The sequence below is a fragment of the Hemiscyllium ocellatum genome, chromosome 8 (genome assembly GCF_020745735.1).
Source record: "Hemiscyllium ocellatum isolate sHemOce1 chromosome 8, sHemOce1.pat.X.cur, whole genome shotgun sequence".
In the NCBI taxonomy this organism is placed as follows: Eukaryota; Metazoa; Chordata; class Chondrichthyes; order Orectolobiformes; family Hemiscylliidae; genus Hemiscyllium; species Hemiscyllium ocellatum.
In genome coordinates this window covers 42,370,891-42,391,480 of record NC_083408.1, presented here as the reverse complement: position 1 = coordinate 42,391,480, position 20,590 = coordinate 42,370,891, and the positions used below count along the sequence as shown (strand labels likewise).

The 20,590-nt window shown below is 38.5% G+C and overlaps 1 protein-coding gene across 1 annotated transcript in view; it reads right to left on the bottom strand.

Annotated features, from left to right (window-relative positions):
- Positions 1 to 20,590, bottom strand: part of fntb (farnesyltransferase, CAAX box, beta) — an 82,147-nt gene that overhangs the window by 26,884 nt on the left and 34,673 nt on the right. Inside the window, exons 4-6 of the mRNA XM_060828854.1 lie at positions 12,303 to 12,394; positions 11,177 to 11,323; positions 5,532 to 5,615 (exon numbers count right to left, since the gene is read on the bottom strand). Of these exons, the coding sequence (XP_060684837.1) occupies positions 5,532 to 5,615; positions 11,177 to 11,323; positions 12,303 to 12,394 (323 nt within the window). The remainder of the gene's footprint in view (positions 1 to 5,531; positions 5,616 to 11,176; positions 11,324 to 12,302; positions 12,395 to 20,590) is intronic.

Sequence of the window (20,590 nt, the reverse complement as noted above, 5' to 3'; positions counted from 1 at the left end):
GGACCTATTAGTTTTCAAACATTACTTGGACACACGGTTATGATAGAACAATAGTGAATTCCAAAGACAAAATGCAGTGGCAAAATGATCTTCAAAGTTTGATATAACAGTTTTTAAAAAATTAATTGTGATTCAAATCAGAATGTGATCTATTTATTGACTTATGAATTTTATGGTTATGGAAACACCAATTTTGATGAACTACTGCAGGCACAGATATGGATGAAGTTTAAAAAGCAGTTATAGGTGTGAACACTGCCTTTGAAATTGATTTAAGTCCAGAGCTAGCTAGTGTTTTAGAACCTATCGATATTGGAACGTACCTTCCTAACAAGCAGGTAAACCAGCCAGCTAGTTGCTCTTTGTTTATTGATTGACAGCTCCATGCTGAGGTAAAAAAATATATACTGTACATTTTAATTGGTTCAACAACTCTTATTCTATTGCTCTGAAAGCCAATGCTATGTGAACTGACAGCTTGTGTCTTTTGTTCACTGTGAATGACAATGTGCATCATGTTTCATCCTGGTAGTTCAAATTATGTAATTAGTGCTCCACTTGATTGCAGAGGGAACAGCAATTAACGGAGCAACTTTTTTTTAACATAGAGAGAACATCTGGTGCAGCTGAAAATCCTAACCACCCTGAAATGGATTTTGTTTCATATATTATGCAGTTGAAAGTGTGTACTGTACCTTTAAGAGAGTGTGAAAAGTGAAAGCTGGCAAGCACCTGTCATGTGACTGACTGGTAGTCACAGTGCGCTGGAAAATTGAAAGATCGAATATTTGGCTGTAATCTAGATACCGGAGTTGTTTTCACTGCAGTTCGAATTCAACCAGTTTAAATTATGCCCTAAGATACTAAAACCCAATTGAATTAGAATTTTACTGTTTTGACAACATCGAACCAATGAGACGATCTGATATTTGGGATATAAAAAAAGCAGACATTTTGGACAGTTAGTCAGAAAGAGCACCAACTGCCATTGAAAGGCTACCATTCAATACACACTGTCAAAAGTACCTTTTTCATATGAAACATCTTTGCAGCAGAAGACCGATGATGACCCAGGGAGATCTATAAGCAGTCTGGTAGGGGCTTTATTGGATCATTATATTGTTATAGAGTGGGAGGTACATAACAAATCTTTAAGCAAAAGGAGGCTTCGAGTTGTAAACAGTTGTTTAATGCTCACTTTCAGAGTTAAAAAATATATATTTTTTTAATAACTAGAATTTAGGTAGTTCTCTGTCACTCATACTTTAACAGATTACAAGGCAAGGTGAGCTTTTCTCTGTGCTTGGTTTAATTAGCAGAAGGGTTTCCTGCTGTGTCATAACACATAATTCAAGAGAAAGAAACCCAACACTGAATAAAAAAGCAAACGAACCAAACACCAATACATGCTTCAGATTCACACCTCGGAGTCTTCAAATTGAAAACAAAAACAAATGGAAAGTCTCTCATCTAAAAAATTTAAAGGTGTCAAGCAAATGCTTTCTATGTATGATAAATGGAAGTTAGGTACTGAAATAAAACATTGTTCTAACATGACCAATATGGTGCACTGATAATCCAAAGACTCAATGATACAGATTACTACTCTGGAATCTCCAGGATTGTGATTATTTACTGCTATCATAGAGAAGTAATAGTTGGAGATATAACATGAATGCAGAAATGGTTAAGAGGCAAAATGCACATGATTTACCATGAAGAACCAGGGACATAAAAGATTATATTTAACCCAGAATCTTCTTTTCCCCTAAGGGCATTCAAATAATTAGTAATGCTTCCATTAAAATAGGCTGAACAGTTATATTCATAAGTACTGCACTTGCTCCAAGTACAGACTGCTAGATTCATTGACTGAAAATCCATTAAGTTTAGACTAATAACTTTGCCTGTGCAAAAGTATTTGCTTTTAAATGCAGAACATACAGACCATACTTAAATAATCTTCGTTCATGTCCAATTTCTCCATCACCAAACCCTGTCCTATGAGCGAGACAGGCTAGAGGCGGTGACATATTCAGTCCAGAATGGACCAGGATCCTCAGCATCAATTCTGGACCTCACGAGGTAACATGGTTACAGATCAAACTTGCAGCTAATTTCCAAATACTATTCCCCTGGATCACAAATAGGTGACCAATGTTGAACACCATGGAAGGAACATTAATGATAGCACAGTTACAGAATGTATTTAGAGGACAGCATTACTGGCCTAGCTGGCAGAGTCCTGAAAGATGTATCTGCCAGACCAGGGGCAGGTGAAGAGAGAGCCATTGAGAAGAAATCTACTTGACCTCATACACACCAACTATGTATCATAGATATTACTCTCCATAAGAGTGTTGGAAAAAGTGACCACAATCCCTCTTCACACAAAAGACATCACCTCTTATGGAATACACCTTTTATGCTAAATAGTAGAGATTCAGAGAAGATCTGGCAGAACAAAACCGAAAAGCTGAAAGATACAACCTGTAACCAGCAATATAACTGCACCCTACCATAATCTGGCTATCAAGAAGGGGAACAATTCTGGTTTAATGGCATGTCAAACAATATATGTAGTATAGCAAGAGGCAATGAATGGCAGGGTCAAATACAGCATCCTTGTTGGCATACTCCTGAGATCTTTGCTACTTGAATCAAGTGGCTTCACTCCACACATCTTCATAAATAGAGAGGTAAGGTGGATCCAGCAAAGGGTTTGCTCGGAGTGCGCCCTGTGCTCAAGACTAGCCATTCCTTTAGCCTGTTATGGCACTGGCATCCGCCATTTAGGAAAGAAAAATGTCCTGTGTATGTCTTTGCCACAAAAAGTAGAACATTTATTGCTCCAGCAGCATAGTAATGGAAGATTTCCTTATTTATACGATCAGGTGGCATTTATGTTCATTAATGCTTCGGAAACAAAAACAGAAATGCTGGCAAAACTCAGCAGATTGGACAGTATCTGTGGGAAGAAAGCAAAGTAAATATTTAGAGTCTGTTGACTGTTCACCAGAACTGACACTTTGGATCCCCAAGACCACGGAGGTCTGGACCACATTATGGTCCTGGTACAAATATGGACAAAGAGCTAAATTCCTAAGGTGAGACAAGAGTGATTGTGCTTGACATCAATGCAGCACATGATTGTGGCATGAAGGCGTCCAACTAAAATTTAATGAATCAGAGAAAATCCCTTCTATAGCTGGAATCATATAAGAAAGATGGAGGCCAATCACCTCCCTTTCTAAATACAGTGCAAAAGTATCTTAAGTCTCCTCAGCTGCCATATTGATAACTTTCCATCATTAGATCAGAAACAGGATGCTCACTGACATCTGGAGTGTACAGTTTCTCAGATAATAATCAGTAAGAAGTTGCATGTAGCAAGTCCTGGACAATTTCTGGGTTTGAATCAATAGTCGTTCAGAGATATTTGTGCCTCACAAGTGCCAGGCAGTTTCTACCTCAAACAAAAGGGAGAGTCTAATCACACCCCTTTAATATTCAACAGCATGAGATTTGTCGAATCCCTCATCGTGAGCAATCTAGAATTGACCAGATCTTTAACTGGACCATTCATATATATAAATACAGCAATAACATTAACTAGAATCCTCAAAGCTTTTCCACCACCTACAAGACATGGTAAGGAAGGAGATGGAACACTCTCCACTCACCTGAAAGAGTGCAGGCTCCAACAATACGCAGGGAACTCCACAGTATCCCAAACAACGTAATCTACTTGACAATATTTCCTCATCCTAAATATTTACTCCCTCCAGCACCAAAACAATGTTGTTGTATCAGATAAGATCCATGGGACGCCCTACAGCAAATTGCCTTCCAAAACCATGATCACAAGCAATTAGAAGGGCTAGCATATTTGATGAATGCAAAAACAACAGTTACAAATTTCATTCCAAGTCACACAGACTTTGACATAGATTGTTTCATGGGAAAACACTCATTGTAGGATATCTATACCACATGAACTGCCAGGGTTCACCACTGCCTTTCAGGAAATTAGCGATAGACAATGAATGGGGAATTTGAGTGACACCTTTATCCCACGAATGAATAAAATTTTTCAAAACATATGATTGTAATATAAATTAAACTACTTCAGCAATTCCATTCAGTGTTTGATTAAAGCATTGGCTGTCTCAGGAGTTCAACATGATGTTTTATTTCATGAAGCAGTATGATTTTTAAAATAAAGGATTTTAAATAACCTGTCTATTTGTTGTACATCTTAACTTAAATGATGCATTGGAAATAGAGTCATAGAGATGTACAGCACGGAAACAGACCCTTAAGTTCAACACGTCCATGCCGACCAGATATCCCAACCCAATCTAGTTCCACCTGCCAGCACAAGGCCCATATCCCTTCAAAACCTTCCTTTTCATAGACCCATGTCTCTCAAATGTTGCAATTGTACATGCCTCTACCACTTCCTCTGGCAGCTCATTCCATACATGTACCACCCTCTGCATGACAAAGTTGCCCCTTAGGTCTCTTTTATATCTTTCCCCTCTCACCCTAAACCTTTGCCCTCCAGTTTTGGACTTCACAACATCTTTCCGATGGGAAGGAGGCCAGAATTGCACGCAATATTCCAACAGAGGACTAAACAATGTCCTGTACAGCCGCAACGTGACCTTCCAACTCCTGTACTCAATACTCTGACCAATAAAAGAAAACGTACCAAACGCCTTCTTCACTATCCTATCTACCTGCAATTCCACTTTCAAGGAGCTATGAACCTGCACTCCAAGGTCTCTTTGTTCAGCAAAATTCCGAGGACCTTACCATTAAGTGTATGAGTCCTGCTAAGATTTGCTTTCCCAAAATGCAGCATCTCACATTTATCTAAATTAAACTCGATCTGCCTTTTCTCAGTCCATTGGCCCATCTGATCAAGATCCCATTGTAATCGGAGGTAACCTTCTTCGCTGTCCAATACACCTCCAATTTTGGTGTCATCTGCAAACTTACTAACTATACCACTTATCCTCACATCCAAATCATTTACATATACGACCTCCATACAAATTTCTTTCTCAATTTCCCTCTGACTATTAGAGGGTGTATAATATAATCCTAATACGATGATCATCCCTTTCCTATTTCTCAGTTCCACCCAAATAACTTCCCTATGTATTTCTGGGATATCCCCCCCTCTGTACAGCTGTAATGCTTTCCCTTATCAAAAAAGCCACTTCTGCTCCTCTCTTGCCTCCCTTTCTGTCCTTCCTAGAGCATGTGTGTTCTGGAAATAATTAAGTGTGGAAGACAAAAATAATTCAGAATTAGATAATGTCTGAAAATTGAGACAAAGGCATCAAGTTATTTGCCCATTTTACTTGAAATGGATTGCAATATATGAGATCCAGTTTGAAAGTATTTACCATTTCCTTCCAATGTCGGTTGCCTCATCAAATAATTTTCGATATTGTCTAAACATGGTTCTCAATGCTTATTGCCTTTCTTTCAATAATGAGCAAATCATAATCAAAACTCACCTAACATCGACTTCTCCACTCACGTGCATAGTAAAGGAACCATTAGGCTGTTTCACAGAGTATAGAAATTCTAGCAGCTTTTCCCTTCAATCAGAACAAAGAAATACCAGTCAGAGCAGGTTCAGCCTCAATTAAAATCTACAATAGTTTGAATTTAAGTTGTCAAATGCTTTGAATGATCAACAACACATTTCGATTTTTGGTCACAATTAAAGAATGTGAAACTTACTCTGAACACAAGGTACAATGATTAGAGCAGAAAATAACAAAATCTTGCTGCAAAACTGCCCATGCTCAGTCACATGTAAGTTATTGTACATCTACATGAGTGGTGAATTGGAAGTCAGCTTTTGCCTGGTTTTGTGGTACTGAGATATTTATGTAATAATACAAAAGGTAGAAAGACAGAATGTTGTGTACAAAGGTTTTGACTCATTTTACACAGTCCAATCTCTCTCATACCACAAAACACACAAGCAGGGAACACATGGATAGGTTCTTGCATCTACCGAATTACATTTCTTTAATAGGGACTTGAGTGCATCTAGTTATTGGAATGGGGAGAAAGAAGAACAATGATGGTTGGTGAACAATTTCCCATACAGATGAGGTTAGGGACTTAACACAAATATTTATCCTGCCAATTTATGGCATTCAATAATTCAATGGGGGAGGTAGATCTCCAACTGTTACTCAATCATTACGAAATAAGCCGAGGTAAGAAATTCATCATTCAAATTATAAATGATCACTTCTGAAAGTGCACTGTTTAAAATACAGTTAAAGTCACAGGGACATTAAACAGGTCTACAGGAATGGTGCAACATCAGGTCCACACAAAGTATATGTTGAAATGGCATTATTCAGACACACTAGATGACAGCACTTCATTATATGTTTGAACAGGAAACTCTAGCAGCCCAGCAGGTATCTTCATTGTTCATTAGACAATGGGCATTCCCAGTGTATGCTAATTAATTTCAAGGACTGGTCTAAAACATCCAAAAGCTGAACAAACAGCTCTATTCTAAATCAAAGTTTGATCTTTTGCCACTGTTAGACGTGCATCATTACGGTCAACATTAGAATGGTGCTGGCAAAGCACAGCAGGTCAGGCAGCATCCGAGGAGTAGGAAAATCAACGTTTCAAGGCAGGAGCACTTCATCAGGAATGAGTCATTCTTGATGAAGGGCTCTTGTCCAAAACGTCGATATTCCTGCTCCTCGGACGCTGACCTGCTGTGCTTTTCCAGCACCACTCTAATCTGGACTCTGATCTTTCAGCATCTGCAGTCCTCACTTTTGCCTAGTGCATCATTATGACCTCTCACCAACAAAACAAAAATTCAAATTTTAAATTGACTGTGCCTATACAATTACATTGTTTAGAATTCCCTGCACCACCCTGTTTACTTTTTTTTTACGTTAAATTATCAAACCATTAGGCATAGAAATGGTTAAAATAGGCACAACTGTAATGATAAGTGGGGTAAAAACAATGACTGCAGATGCTGGAAACCAGATTTGGGATTAGTGGTGCTGGAAGAGCACAGCAGTTCAGGCAGCATCCAACGAGCAGTGAAATCGACATTTCGGGCAAAAGCCCTTCATCAGGAATAAATGATAAGTGCTGTGTCATTTGGAGAAAAGAATGAGCTGTACTATGATCATAAGGTTTCATTCAGTACCATTATGGGCTCATCTACCATTTTTAACACAAAAAACAACTGGTGACAAAAAAAAAGTAACATATACATGCAGAAAAGTTGAGAACACATACAACTTTTAATCATTCTGTTTCTGCATTTAAATCAAAGAGTGATTCAAACTGTTTGTTGCCATTTCATATTACAATGAGATTGTTTTAAATTTGATTATCTGATTTGTGATACTGTGTAGAATATATTACATTAAACAATTTATTATCCAGCACCTATGGGACCAGAAGTGTGCCACTGGATCAAATATTCCAAATAATCAACAGGCATATATACATATATAAATATATAAAATGGAGTAAACCCTTACCATGTGAAACTTCAAAACATCAATATTCCTCAAAAAATATACATACAAACATCAACACAACTACTAAAATCAATGTAAAAATTCACAGGTAATAGAAACATAATGCAGGGGATATACACATCACTATTACACTTTAGTTACAGCATAAATACTTGGACATCACCGTAGATTACAGTATTTGAAGTATATAATTTTTGGTCCCCATGAATTGGAGATGCCACAACCACCTGATGAAGGAGCAGCGTTCCGAAAGCTAGTGCTTCCAATTAAACCTGTTGGACTATAATCTGGTGCTGTGTGATTTTTAATGATACAATTTTTGCCGTTTTATCTAGAGTATCGGCTGATAAGGTACCGGTTAAAACAACATTTGCTGAGCTGTCATTTGGAAATTGTATTTTTAAAATAGTAGCAGATGGCCTTTGTTTTAGTTCTGAGAAAGGAACTGAATTTTGTTTTCACAATAAGGTCAGAAAGATATTTGGAAAATAGACCCAAATACATAATTTCCAAGAAAGCGTGTGACTTAGTAATTTTCTGTAATGTTAATCTATGAAGTGTTTACAGTTTCTGACTGAAAAGCAAGTGACTGATAGTTTAGTCAATTCAGGAGAACTTTCATCCTAGCAGCAGGACTTTGTTAGTGTTATACTAAGACCAAGTTGTAAAAGCCTGTACGATTTGAGAGTCCTCCTCTGGAGTAGTGTGTGCAGCTCGGGTCACTCTAATAATATCCTTCCTATAACAAAGAGGAGAGGGTTCAGAAAACATTTACCAGGATGTTGCCGGGAATGGAGAGTTGAGTTACAAAAATAGACCAGAAAGGCTGGGATTTTTTTCCACGGGAGCATAGGAGGTTGAGGGGGTGACTTTACAGAGGTTGATAAAAAAAATGAGAAGGTGAACAGTAAAGGTCTTTTCCCCTTGGTGGGGGAGTTCAAACTTATTTTCAAGGTGAAAGGAGAAAGATTTTTTTAAAAAGATGAGAGGCAACTTTTTTTTAAACGAGCGTGGTCAGTGTGTGGAATAAGGAAGTGGTGGATGCAGATCCAGTTAGCGCATTTAAAAGACATTTGGATAGGTATATGATTAGGAAAGGTTTGGAAGGATATGGACCATAGGCAGGTGGAATAGTTTAGTTTGGGAACATGGTCAGGTGGACTAGTTGGATTGAAGGGGATGTTTCTATGCTGAATGACTTCATGATTCTAAGTCTTTTAACTGTCAGAAGTGAAAAGGAATCCAAGCTCTCTGCTCTGAAAGGAGATAAAGGCCATCAAAAGTAGAAAGAGGTTTTAAAACTGTTTCAGCAGTCCAAGGAGGAAAATTGATAATAGCCATAAAGGAAAAAATGAAGAGGTTAAGGGTAGTTTCTCTCGAATTGAGTACCTGAAGAGGATATTGTTGGGAATAAAGTTGGATCCATGCTTCTGTTGTTTAAATTAAGATCCTTTCAAACTTATACATAGCTTTGCTTTTTTTTCCCGTTTTGTAGCACAAACGTGGGGAAACTAAAACATCAGCAACCACGCATCAATATTTTCACTGAGACAAATGTAAAAATAAAATTTATGATCTACCAAGCTAAGTTTCATTTGGAAATTGACACAAGGATTACAATAAGATCATAATGAAAACCATTTTTTGTTGAGAGGTCCAAAAGTGTGACTGACTATTGTAGATATACATCCAGACGATCTTGATGAGAAAAGAGGATTGTTTGGAAATTACATAAACTATGTACCCACCCCTTCTCAGGAAAATTGAACTACTGTTGAAGGATGCTGAAGTTGTGGATAAAGATTATGAATCCCTTGTAGAAAAGATCGTATTGAAATCTGATTCATATATTAAATATTGTAAGATATCATCACACCAGGTTAAACACATTCCTTTAGCCAAGGGATTTAGTGAAGTAGGAGCCATGGTTTTGATGATACAGAATAAAGATTAGAGTGCCCATCTGTTACATTTTGTGCATATGGCCAACCAAGTTTAGCATATCCATGGAGTTGAACAAGGACGGGTAGGTTTGAGTAGACAGTGCAGAGTGATATGGAAAAGTGGATCAGCACAGATCTTGGGTCACCAATATTTTAATAGATAATGGACGTGAATTTTAAAATGTCAACTGTTGGGACATTTGTGAGATTGTAAGCATTATCATAATACACACTGCTGCAGGACATGCACTCTGCAATGGCTAGTGCCAATATTTTTCATTGACACAGAAGTTGAGGGTTATGAGGGCAAGACAGAAAAATGGAGTTATGGCTATAGTCAGATCAGCTTAAGTGTTATAATCTCAGCAATAGCAAAGCAGGCCTGAGGACTAAACGGCCAACTCCTATTACTGGTGTTATCCATGAGGCTGATAATATCAAATTCCATGCAATGTAGAGAGACTATGCATACTTTGCATATTAAAATAAGCATGCTGTAATCACATTTTATTTCAAAATTGACTTAACCACAACACTTTCACTATTTATTGTGGTGCAAGTCTTTTAAACCTAGCAAACAACTGGCTTGTCATTTTTGTCATTTTGTTTGACTGCTTTTAATTAAGAATGATTGAGATTATGAGGCAATCACTTATCTGCTGAGAGTCACCAAAAGGCAACAGATTTAAAATGGAGAGCGGACCTTGGATATAAAATGGTGTAAAACTTCCCAATTTTACTTTGATTCAGTTCAGTAGTCACAGAGTTGTAATAGCACAGGGGGGAGCTGAATGCCCCAGACTTTGTAGTCAGCACCACAGCTTCCAAATCATTACATTTAACTGCCAACAAGTGCACCACGGTTTCACCATTATTTTTAATACAATTTGGGCCAATGAACTGCCAAACTCTCAGAAAAGGATTGCAACACAGATACTCAATTAAGTTTCAAGTTTAGTAGTTCAAGCCATGTCAAGAATTAAGAAATTATTTTATTGATTTTGAGTTCAAGTGTCGATTTTCCGAACTAATACATTTTACCCTGGTTTCTGTGAAATCTACAAGTAAATCAGATTTCGGGTTAACAAGCCTGGATATAATTCTTACAGGGCTCAATGGGGTGGATGCAGTAAAGATGATTCTCTTGGTTGGGATTCTAGAAGCAGAGGACAGAGTTTCAGACTAAGCATGAGACTTTTAATGACAAATGAAGGGAAGAGGAGTTTTTACATTCAAGATGTCGTGAAGCTTTAACATGTTCAAGTCAAAGTTCAGCCATGACCTATTCAATGGTAGAATAGGCTCAAGGGGTCTACTCCTATTCCTGATGTTCCTTACATTCTTATGTTTCAAGATGCAAGATTTAATGGAAAAAATACTGATTTCCATTTCAGATTATAGCAGTCAGAATGTGAATATGTGATCTAAGTATGCCTTTCAAATAGATATATGACCGTTTTTTTTAAAAAAAGAGGCAAACTGAAGGTTGGACATACTGATATATAATATATACTTGATATATAATATATACTGTTATATAATAATATGTTGTCTCTTGATATATAATATATACTGCACAAAATTTACATTGAATGTTTTGGTTTTGAACAGCATAACAATCCAACTCTCCTGTTAGTACTTTTGTACAATTCTTTGATTTCTATGATTGCTTACCTGTTAATAACATTATATGCCTCTTCTGTGCCTATAATGCAGAGTGCATTCACTGCTGCATATGTCGGTGCAAGATGTGGCTCTTGGCCAGGTCCACCAGCAAATCCACCATTTGGACTCTGACATCGTGATAGGAATTGACAGATACTATTTAGAAAGGATGAAAAATGTAACTGTTAAATTGTTGTACAGCTTATGGTTTTTAATCTTTTGCAAGAGACCACATCAATAACTGATCAATAGGAACAGTATCAGTTGAAAAAGGCAAGTATTTATGCATTTCCGATACAAATACCAGAGCATTGGCTGCCCTCAGTTCCCAAATATGGTGCCCATTGTCTGGAATTTCCTCCATTGGCTCAACACAAAACTTGAATTCAAAACTACACTTTGCAGACATCAACATGGTTAAGTGCCTTTACTTAAAATGACTGTATGTCAGTAGAAGCAATCCTGGCCCAATAATAAAGCATTAAACATCTGGAAAAATGTTCTGAGTATAAAAATTTAGGGTTTCATTTTACAGCAGCACATTTAGACTTTCATAAATAAACAAAGTAACCTGTTGGATTTTGCTGTTCGTGTTGAAATGAACACTGTTTGCCACTGAATTTGAGCACCATTATGAAGCTCAGACCATTAGCAGTCTCTGAAGACTGAATGGTGTATGTACTGCACAAAACCAAAATTAAGAACTGGCAAGGTACTTTTGAGTTTAATTTTAACTGGACATTTTTATTCTAGGTAGGTACTGGAATGTGTTCTCAATCATACGGGACCTCTAACTAGATAGAAAAGGATGTTACACTTATCTGAACAAATTATTGTTCAATCAACAATTCCTCTGTAACAACTGTAGAAGATAATATATATTACGTTCTCTAAAATTGGCCTCATTAGTTCCCTCAAGTCATTACCCACAAATACTAGAGCTGACTTTGCAAAATATTATTCTTTCCCTTTTGCTTCAACATAGAAGGGATATGAATTGCAATGCTCAGTCAAGGATACTTATGAAAATATTCAAACACAAATTTGGTTCATTCAAACTACAGACATAAAACAAAACCGAACTTTTCGCATGGGCATTCACCAACTAAAAGGATCTTAAGCTTTATATACATACTCTGATGCCATACAATCATCGATTGGTTCTCCTAGCAACTCCAAGCTATGCAAGATCCAGTAACAAAGCCAGGGCCGGCTGGCGTCCAAACACTGAAACCAAAACAAAAACATTATTTATAACCAAATTATAAAAGTGTTAGAGCAGAGAAAGATCAAATAGATAGAAACATTAATCAAATTTACTTGAGCTGTATTGCAGCTTTTGTCTGAAAACAACCTTTTAACTCAAGGATCACCACACCTTAGGCAAGGGGAGAGATTGAGGGGGAACATCCTTCCTGGTAACCTCAGCCAGTGCAGGAATTGAGCCGACACTGCACCACACACCAGCCATCTAGCCAACTGAGTTAATCAATCCCAGTTATTAAATAGAGCATGATCATTGAGAATATCTAAAAGCAAAGAGAATGCTCAGAAATCAACAAATAAACTTTAGATTGGGAAAGAGTATTTGCTGCAGGTTTCGAATTGGAGCAACACGTCACTTAATATGGCACTTTGGGGTTTTCAGATAAACGTGAAATTAACACACTAGTCTGGGCTCAGGTGTAGATGTTGCATTTTATTCAGAACTCTTCTCTGGCTCCCTGTAAAAACAACTTCCTCACTCCCCTGCTTGTGCTTCAGAAGGCAGCTCAACTCTGAACGAGTTATCCTATTACATTCAAACATATGAATCAGCCCCTTCTCCTGCCCAATTACACCCCCAATCCCTAGCAGCCTGCTTGATCATTCGATAAGATCTAACCTCAAACCCACATTTCTGCCTGCCCCACTAAACTTTCAACCCCACTTAATGTGAAGAACAACAAGCCTTGGCTTGACAACAATTTTAAATTCAAGATAAGAGTGGTGCTGGAAAAGCACAGCAGGTCAGGCAGCATCCAAGGAGCAGGGGAAAAAAACAAAAAAAAAATTCGACATTTTGGGGGCTGGGAACCTCGGGGCTGGACAGATAAGTTGGGGGGAGGTGGCTGGGGAGAAGGTAGCTGAGAGTGCAATAGATGGATGGAGGTGGGGGTGAAGGTGATAGGTCGGAGAGGAGGGTGGAGCAGATAGGTGGGAAGCAAGATAGACAGATAGGACAGGTCATGAGGGCGGTGCTGAGCTACAACTGCAGTACCTACTTCTGGCTACCAGTTTTAAATTGCCGGTGTGATTGCTATTAGCTTTAAATGTTTTGTTTGTAATTCAAATTTGAGACTAAATTTCCAGACAGTAAAGGAATCATAAGGTATACAATTAAATGATAAGCCATGTTCAATCATGCCTTGAGATACTTAACTCCAATTCAATGTGTTCTCACACACCCCATACACTACTAGTGAAGCACTACATGAGTGAATATCACAGACGCATCAGTGCTTACATATCATAATGTAGCAATTTAGTAGTAGCACTACCCATGCAACTAGTAAACATGAGGTACTTTGAGATATTTCAAACTTGTTACTTTGACCTTCATCAGCTGTCACAAAACTGACCTTGCAAAGTGGTGTGAATTCCCATCTGTTAAGTTCATACTGATGCCATATGAAATGTTTTATGCTTCTGTTCCTTTTCAAAAGTGGCTTTTTCATCTCATTCCACATGCTCACTGAATAGCCTTAAGTTAGAAAATATAATTCCTGTTGCACGCACAGGGTTTGTTTTTTTTAATTCACTCAACATGATGTGGGTATTCTATGAATTAAAAATTGTGGCCAACATAACTCAATCTCACCTCCAGCTACTGGATCTGGTCCACAGGCAGTGGAATAACTTTCTTAATTTGTGTTTGTTTTAAATAAAATGTGATGATTCCTTAATGATTCACTTATTTGTGTGAATGATATAACAGACCAGCTTTGACAACATCATGTATACAGGACTAAATGTTGCAAAGACAGATGGATAGAAAGCAGTAGTTGTGGATGCATAAATTTCAAGGAGGTCTTGAGAGATTTAGTAAATGCTTGAAACCTTGACAAATGGCTTTACATGTACGCATGTACAAGATCATCCACTTTTGATTCAAAGGTGATAAAACTAGATAATTTCCATATGAGGCAATGGAAACAGTGGAGATCCAAAATGGCTTGGGAGTCCAGGTAGACAGACCATTAATGTGTCATGGGCACGTACAGAAACTAATTTTTAAAAAAAATTTAATGTTGACCTTTATACCTGAAGAAATAAAAAATATATATAGATTCATAGAGAGATAGAGCATGGAAACAGACCCTTCGGTCCAACCCGTCCATGCCAACCAGGTATCTCAACCCAATCTAGTCCCACCTGCCAGCACCCGGCCCATATCCCTCCAAACCCTTCCTATTCATATACCTATCCAAATGCCTCTTAAATGTTGCAATTCCACCACTTCCTCTGGTAGCTCATTCCATACCCGTACCACCTTCGTACGTCTCTTTTATATCTTTCCCCTCTCATCCTAAACCTAAGCCCTCTAGTGCTGGACTCCCCCACGCCAGGGAAAAGACTTGAAAGGGTTCAGAAAAGACTTTGCCTATTTACCCTATCCATGCTCATGATTTTGTAAATCTCTATACGGTCACCCCTCAACCTCCAACACTCCAGGGAAAACAGCCTTAGCCTGTTAAGCCTCTATCTATAGCTCAAATCCTCCAACCCTGGCAACATCCTTGTAAATCTTTTCTGAACCCTTTCAAGTTCCACAACATCTTTCCGATAGGAAGGAAACGAGAATTGCACGCAATATTCCAACGGTGGCCTAACCAATGTCCTGTACAGCTGCAACATGACCTCCCAATTTCTGTACTCAATACTCTGACCAATAAAGGAAAGCATACCAAACGCCTTCTTCACTAGCCTATCTACCTGCAACTCCACTTTCAAGGAGCTATGAACCTGCACTCCAAGGTCTCTTTGTTCAGCAACACTCCCTAGGACCTTCCCATTAAGTGTATAAGTCCTGCTAAGATTTGCTTTCCCAAAATGCAGCACCTCGCATTTATCTGAATTAAACTCCATCTGCCACTTCTCAGTCCATTGGCCCATCTGGTCAAGATCCTGTTGTATTTTGAGGTAACCCTCTTCGCTGTCCACTACACCTCTAATTTTGGTGTCATCTGCAAACTTACTAACTGTACCTCTTATGTTCACATCCAAATCATTTATGTAAATGACAAAAAGTAGAGGGCCCAGCACCGATCCTTGTGGCACTCCACTGGTCACAGGCCTCCAGTCTGAAAAACAACTCTCCATCACCACCCTCTGTCTTCTTCCTTTGAGCCAGTTCTGTATCCAAATGGCTAGTTCTCCCTGTATTCCGTAAGTGGGAGGACAGGAAAAATTTCTGGCTGTAAAATGTAACAGCTGCTTTTTTGAAGTGCTGGAGGTGATTTCCTCGAATTCCAGGAGCAGCAATTACTGTTTTATATGCTGTTGCATTATTTTTCCAAAGTTCCAAAACAAAGTCAAAACAACCGCAGTTTTAGAAGGGAGAAGAACAGACAAAGGAAGCACATGGTGAGGTCATTGCAGGAGAGAGAGAGAACCTGCACAGTTACTGCCTTTGCTGTTTGAATTCATATATCGCTGGACATCGGAGTGCATCTGGGAAATTAACAATAAGTAGACAGAAATTACATTCCAGTTGTACAAAACCCTAGTCAGATATTGTGAGCAGTTCCAAGCATCTCACCTCGTAGAAGTGTGATGCACCTGGAGTTCGTTTATGAGGATAAATTACATAAATTTGGTCAATAATCCCTGGAATTTAGAATGGTGACACATGGCTTGATTGAACTCTTCAAGAAAACTGAATGTTTTAGTTCACTTGCTTATGGGATGCCGGCATTACTTGCAAGGTCATTACTTATTGCTAATTCTAAATGCCCTTGAGAAGGTACTGAACTGGAGCAGTTCTTGTACTGTCATTAAGGAGGAAGTTATAGGATTTTAATGCAGCATCGGAAATATATTTCAATGTCAGGATAGCAAACAAATTCGAAGAACGTGATAGTGGTGGCTGCTGCCACCCTGGTGTTCCAGTTGGGACTTAATGATTGCTTTACACATGGTAGCTGATGAAGGTCCAAGAGTTTGACCAACTATCCACAATTTTTCACACTTCAACATAAGACCAGAAAATTAATCAACTTCATAAAGATGGCCAAGTGAGAATAATAACAGGAGGATAACAGGATGCTGACACCACAATATATAAATTGAGCATTTATCCTCTGGTTTGGTACCAGGGACAGATACAACATTATTAAAATCATACCAACATTATTATCGATACATTAAGCAGGACAAGCTTTGTGCAACCTGTTGAATTTCCAGAGATGGCTCTATGAGGTGACTACATTGAATCATAGAATGAAAGTGCAGAAAGCAGCTTGACCCATTGTGTTTCCCCCAACTCTGGACGAGCTATCCTATTACATACAAACATATGAATCAGGACCGGAAATGTCTTATTCAAGTCCCTCCTCCAACCCCCCACCCCACCCCCCCCCCCCCCGGCAGCTCATTCATTCAGTTAAAATCATGGCTAATCTAACCCCAAATCTACATTTCTGCCCACCCCAGTGACCTTTCAACCCTCTTAATGTGAAGAACAACAAACTTCAGCTACACACCACTTTTAAATTGCCAGTATGCTTACTATTAGTCTTTTTTTTTGCAATTCTAATTTGACACTAAATTTCCATCTAGGAAAGGAACCAAGAGATATGGAGGTAAATGATCAGTCATGTTTTTGTTGAATGGTACAGTAGGCTTGACAGGCTGAATGGTCTATTTCATTCTTCTGTTTTCCGTATTCTCCCACTGACAACTTGGCTGGGGCAATTTTCTTTGCCTTCAGGGAAAGGCATGCAAATGGCTGATGTCCCTGTCTAAACACAGACATTTCTATCAATAACCAGGCCAAAACTGAACATCATAATTGAAATAATCAATAGCTTGGAATCTGCAGTTGTAATGATGACCAGACTGCAAGCTTTCATGGTTATCATGGTGTAAAAATAATGGCAACATCTGGCATCTACACATCAGCAGTTAAACATAGAAAAAAGGAAATTGCTACAGGTGACAAGACTGCTCCTCCATGGGAGGCAATAGTGAAACCTTCAGAGAAACAAGAAATCAGTCATTTGAAGTAAACTTTAATTTTATATGCAATATTCTCCCTGCAAATTCCATTCAAAAATGTAAATCTTGTTGAATGAGGTGTAAATGGTTTCTAATGCTATTCTAAAACATGGTAACTAAACACTTTTTTTGGCCGTAATAAACAAATTTTAGAAGTCTACAGTACAGTGTATTCCTCCATTTAAAAAGTCCTTTTTTTAAAAAAACTGCAAAAGACGTTTTTCTAAATTGATTAATATATTTCAGCTTTAAACCCGCTTGCACATTGTAGTGAATGCAACAAGGTCAGGCAGATGGACCTCACAGAATGAGTTCCCTGATTGGGGCTGTTAATCTAACCTCATCAGACAGCCCTAGCTGACAGATACAAACAGGAGCATCCCCCGTCCAATTCTATTTTAATTCAACCCCTATCCTCCCCTTCACTGTTTGATCACGCAGCATTGCCCTTTGATGTGAAGGGCACTGCTCGTCATTGGACACTTGGGTGTTTCCTTTCTTCCTGGTGGTGGAAACTGAATAAAGATTTGTGCACCTTGTGTCTTTCACTGTGTCTCACACCTGCACACACAACATGGGTGCTGGGGAAAAAAGCACTATCACAGTTAGGCGGTAGTGTGAGGGTAATAAGAAAAAAAGAAAAGAAAAAAAACAGGTGCATCAGAGATTCTATTCATTCAGAGAGCTGGATCTGAGGAAGTCAGACCAGTGTCAAGTATTAAGCACAGAGAAATAAAGGGTGACTTGGTGATGGGATACCAGCCTCTGTGGAGTTATTTCATACATCCCAATCTCATTTCTACTCCATAAAAGTGAATGATAATCAGTGCCTTTTAATTCTGAGTTTGTGGACTGAGAGAATTCTTCAATCGAATTTGGTGCAGAGCTTACTTATGGATTTAATTACCTCAAAACACCCAAGATCATTATAGATGGCAGATTAACAATAACCGCCTTCTTAATCTAAAATCAACACCAAATAGCCCAATAAATATCTTTCTTCCCTACTGACCACAAAATCTAGCCCAATAGGCATTTTGAGTGTCAATATTAATAAAACAATGCTCTCCACTAATTCAAAATAAAATCTACAAGATGAGCTCCATCCAAAATGGAAATACAACTGTGGAAAACTTCTAAACTTGAAATTTGTTTCCTTCAAATTCCCGGGAAAAGCAGATTTCACTACAAAGTCTCAGGGCATAAAATAAACTCTAATATCAGAGTTCTTAAGAAGCTCGGGTTATGAATGAAGTCATGGACTCATTGCTGAGCCAGTGTGTTTTTCTGAAAAAGTTTCATCACCTTACTAGGTGACATCACCAGTGCGTCTTTGATAAGGTGTTGGTGGTCTGTTCCACCTGGTATTTATATGACCCGGTTTGTTGGTACGTGTATCTGAGTGGCTTGTATATGGGATCCAGTTCAATCTGTCTATTGATTGAGTTCCAGTTGGAGTGCTAGACTTCAAGGAATTCTCTGGCGTGTCTGTTTTGCCTATGTTAAGATAGTTACATTGTTCCAGTTGAATTTGTGTCCTTTGCCGTGTGTGGTTAGAAATGAGGGAGTGCTGTTTGTATCTGACAGTGGAGAGCTGATGTTTGCACACTTATGACCATCTCTGTCCTATACGTACGACCCTTTATTATGAGACACAATGCAATTAATTGTGGCCATGACATTGATTCCTGTGGCACTTCATTGGTTACTGGTTGCCATCCTGAAAATGTCTCCCCTATCCCAACTGTCTTCTATTAGTTAGCCAATCCTCCATCCTCCAAAGACATTACCTCCAACAAAATGGGTTCAATAAATAGCCTATCCTGTGGCACCTTATCAAAATCCGTAAGAAAATCCAAATATATTAGACATCTCCTTTGTGCTATCTGTACTGTCCATCTCTGTATTCCTCCATTGACTCAACAGAATTAAAATTGGAAGATAGTGGTAGCATGTTCTTCAAAGTCAGAAGAGGCAAGATTCAGGATCTACACCAAACAGTGGCAAGTGGAGACCAGACTTCAATCCTTTTTGTTTAAATATTGCTGAGCTACACAGGTGAAGGGCACTACTTAATGAAGTGCCAACAACACTTGCATGGGACTCCTAAGACACAGTGACAGTGTCCGTACCTCTGATTCAGGAAGACTAGGTTCAGGTCTCACCTGTTCAGAGGGGTGTGATAACATCTCTGAACAGAGCGATTGGAAAACATCTCCAAAACCACTGATAAATAAGGGAACACTGTGGGTCGCAGACAGACTCTAATGCCTCTATCTAATGGCTCTTTTTGTCAATAAACCGATTATCAAAAAAGAAGGATTACTGTCCAGCTTCATTCCTCATCATCCAGCTTGAGACCCAATTAACACTGGAGCTCAGTCTCTGAATTGTGGATTAACTTTAAGTGGGATATTTATCAGTCGGAGCAGGAAGCAGATGTCCCACATATAGGAGCCCATAAAACCCTTTCAACCTATGGGACAAAAGAGTCATTTAATATAAAAAATATGATTATGTTAATGAAACAATAATTTGTACTGTGTCACACTTTTAATAAGTATGTCAAACCTTCCACTTTCTCACAGTATTCTCCAAGTGAAGAGCTTAAAGAACCAAAAATATCAGCTGGTCTTTAATGGGGACTGTATTCAACACCTATGAGTTTCTGTTATTTTTTTCATATTTCAATTATATTCCAATCAGAAGTGATGACCTTCTCAAAATATTAGACAGTATAAAAAGTAGCCATAAAGTGGCTTTCATGGGATATGGACGTCACTGGTTTGGTCCTCATTTACTGCCCAACCCTAACATAGTGAGCTCCCTTCATGACAGTGCATACACAATGCTATTAAGAAAAGGAGGCTCAAGGATTTTGGCCCAATGATGACGAAAGAATGGTAACGTAGTTCCAAGAAGGGGTGGTATATTGACTGCAGTAGAATTTGCCAGCAGGTAATGTACTTATGTATCTGCTGTCCTTGGTCTTCCAGGTGGTAAATCATGTGGGTTTGGAACGTGCTGTCAAAATAAACTTAATGAATTGCTGCAATGTTGTACTTGGTGTACACAAGGCAAACTTGGCTAAGGCTGAATGACAAGTTTAATTGAAAATCATTTTACACACACTAAAGAAAATCCATTTTAATAGGATATTAACAC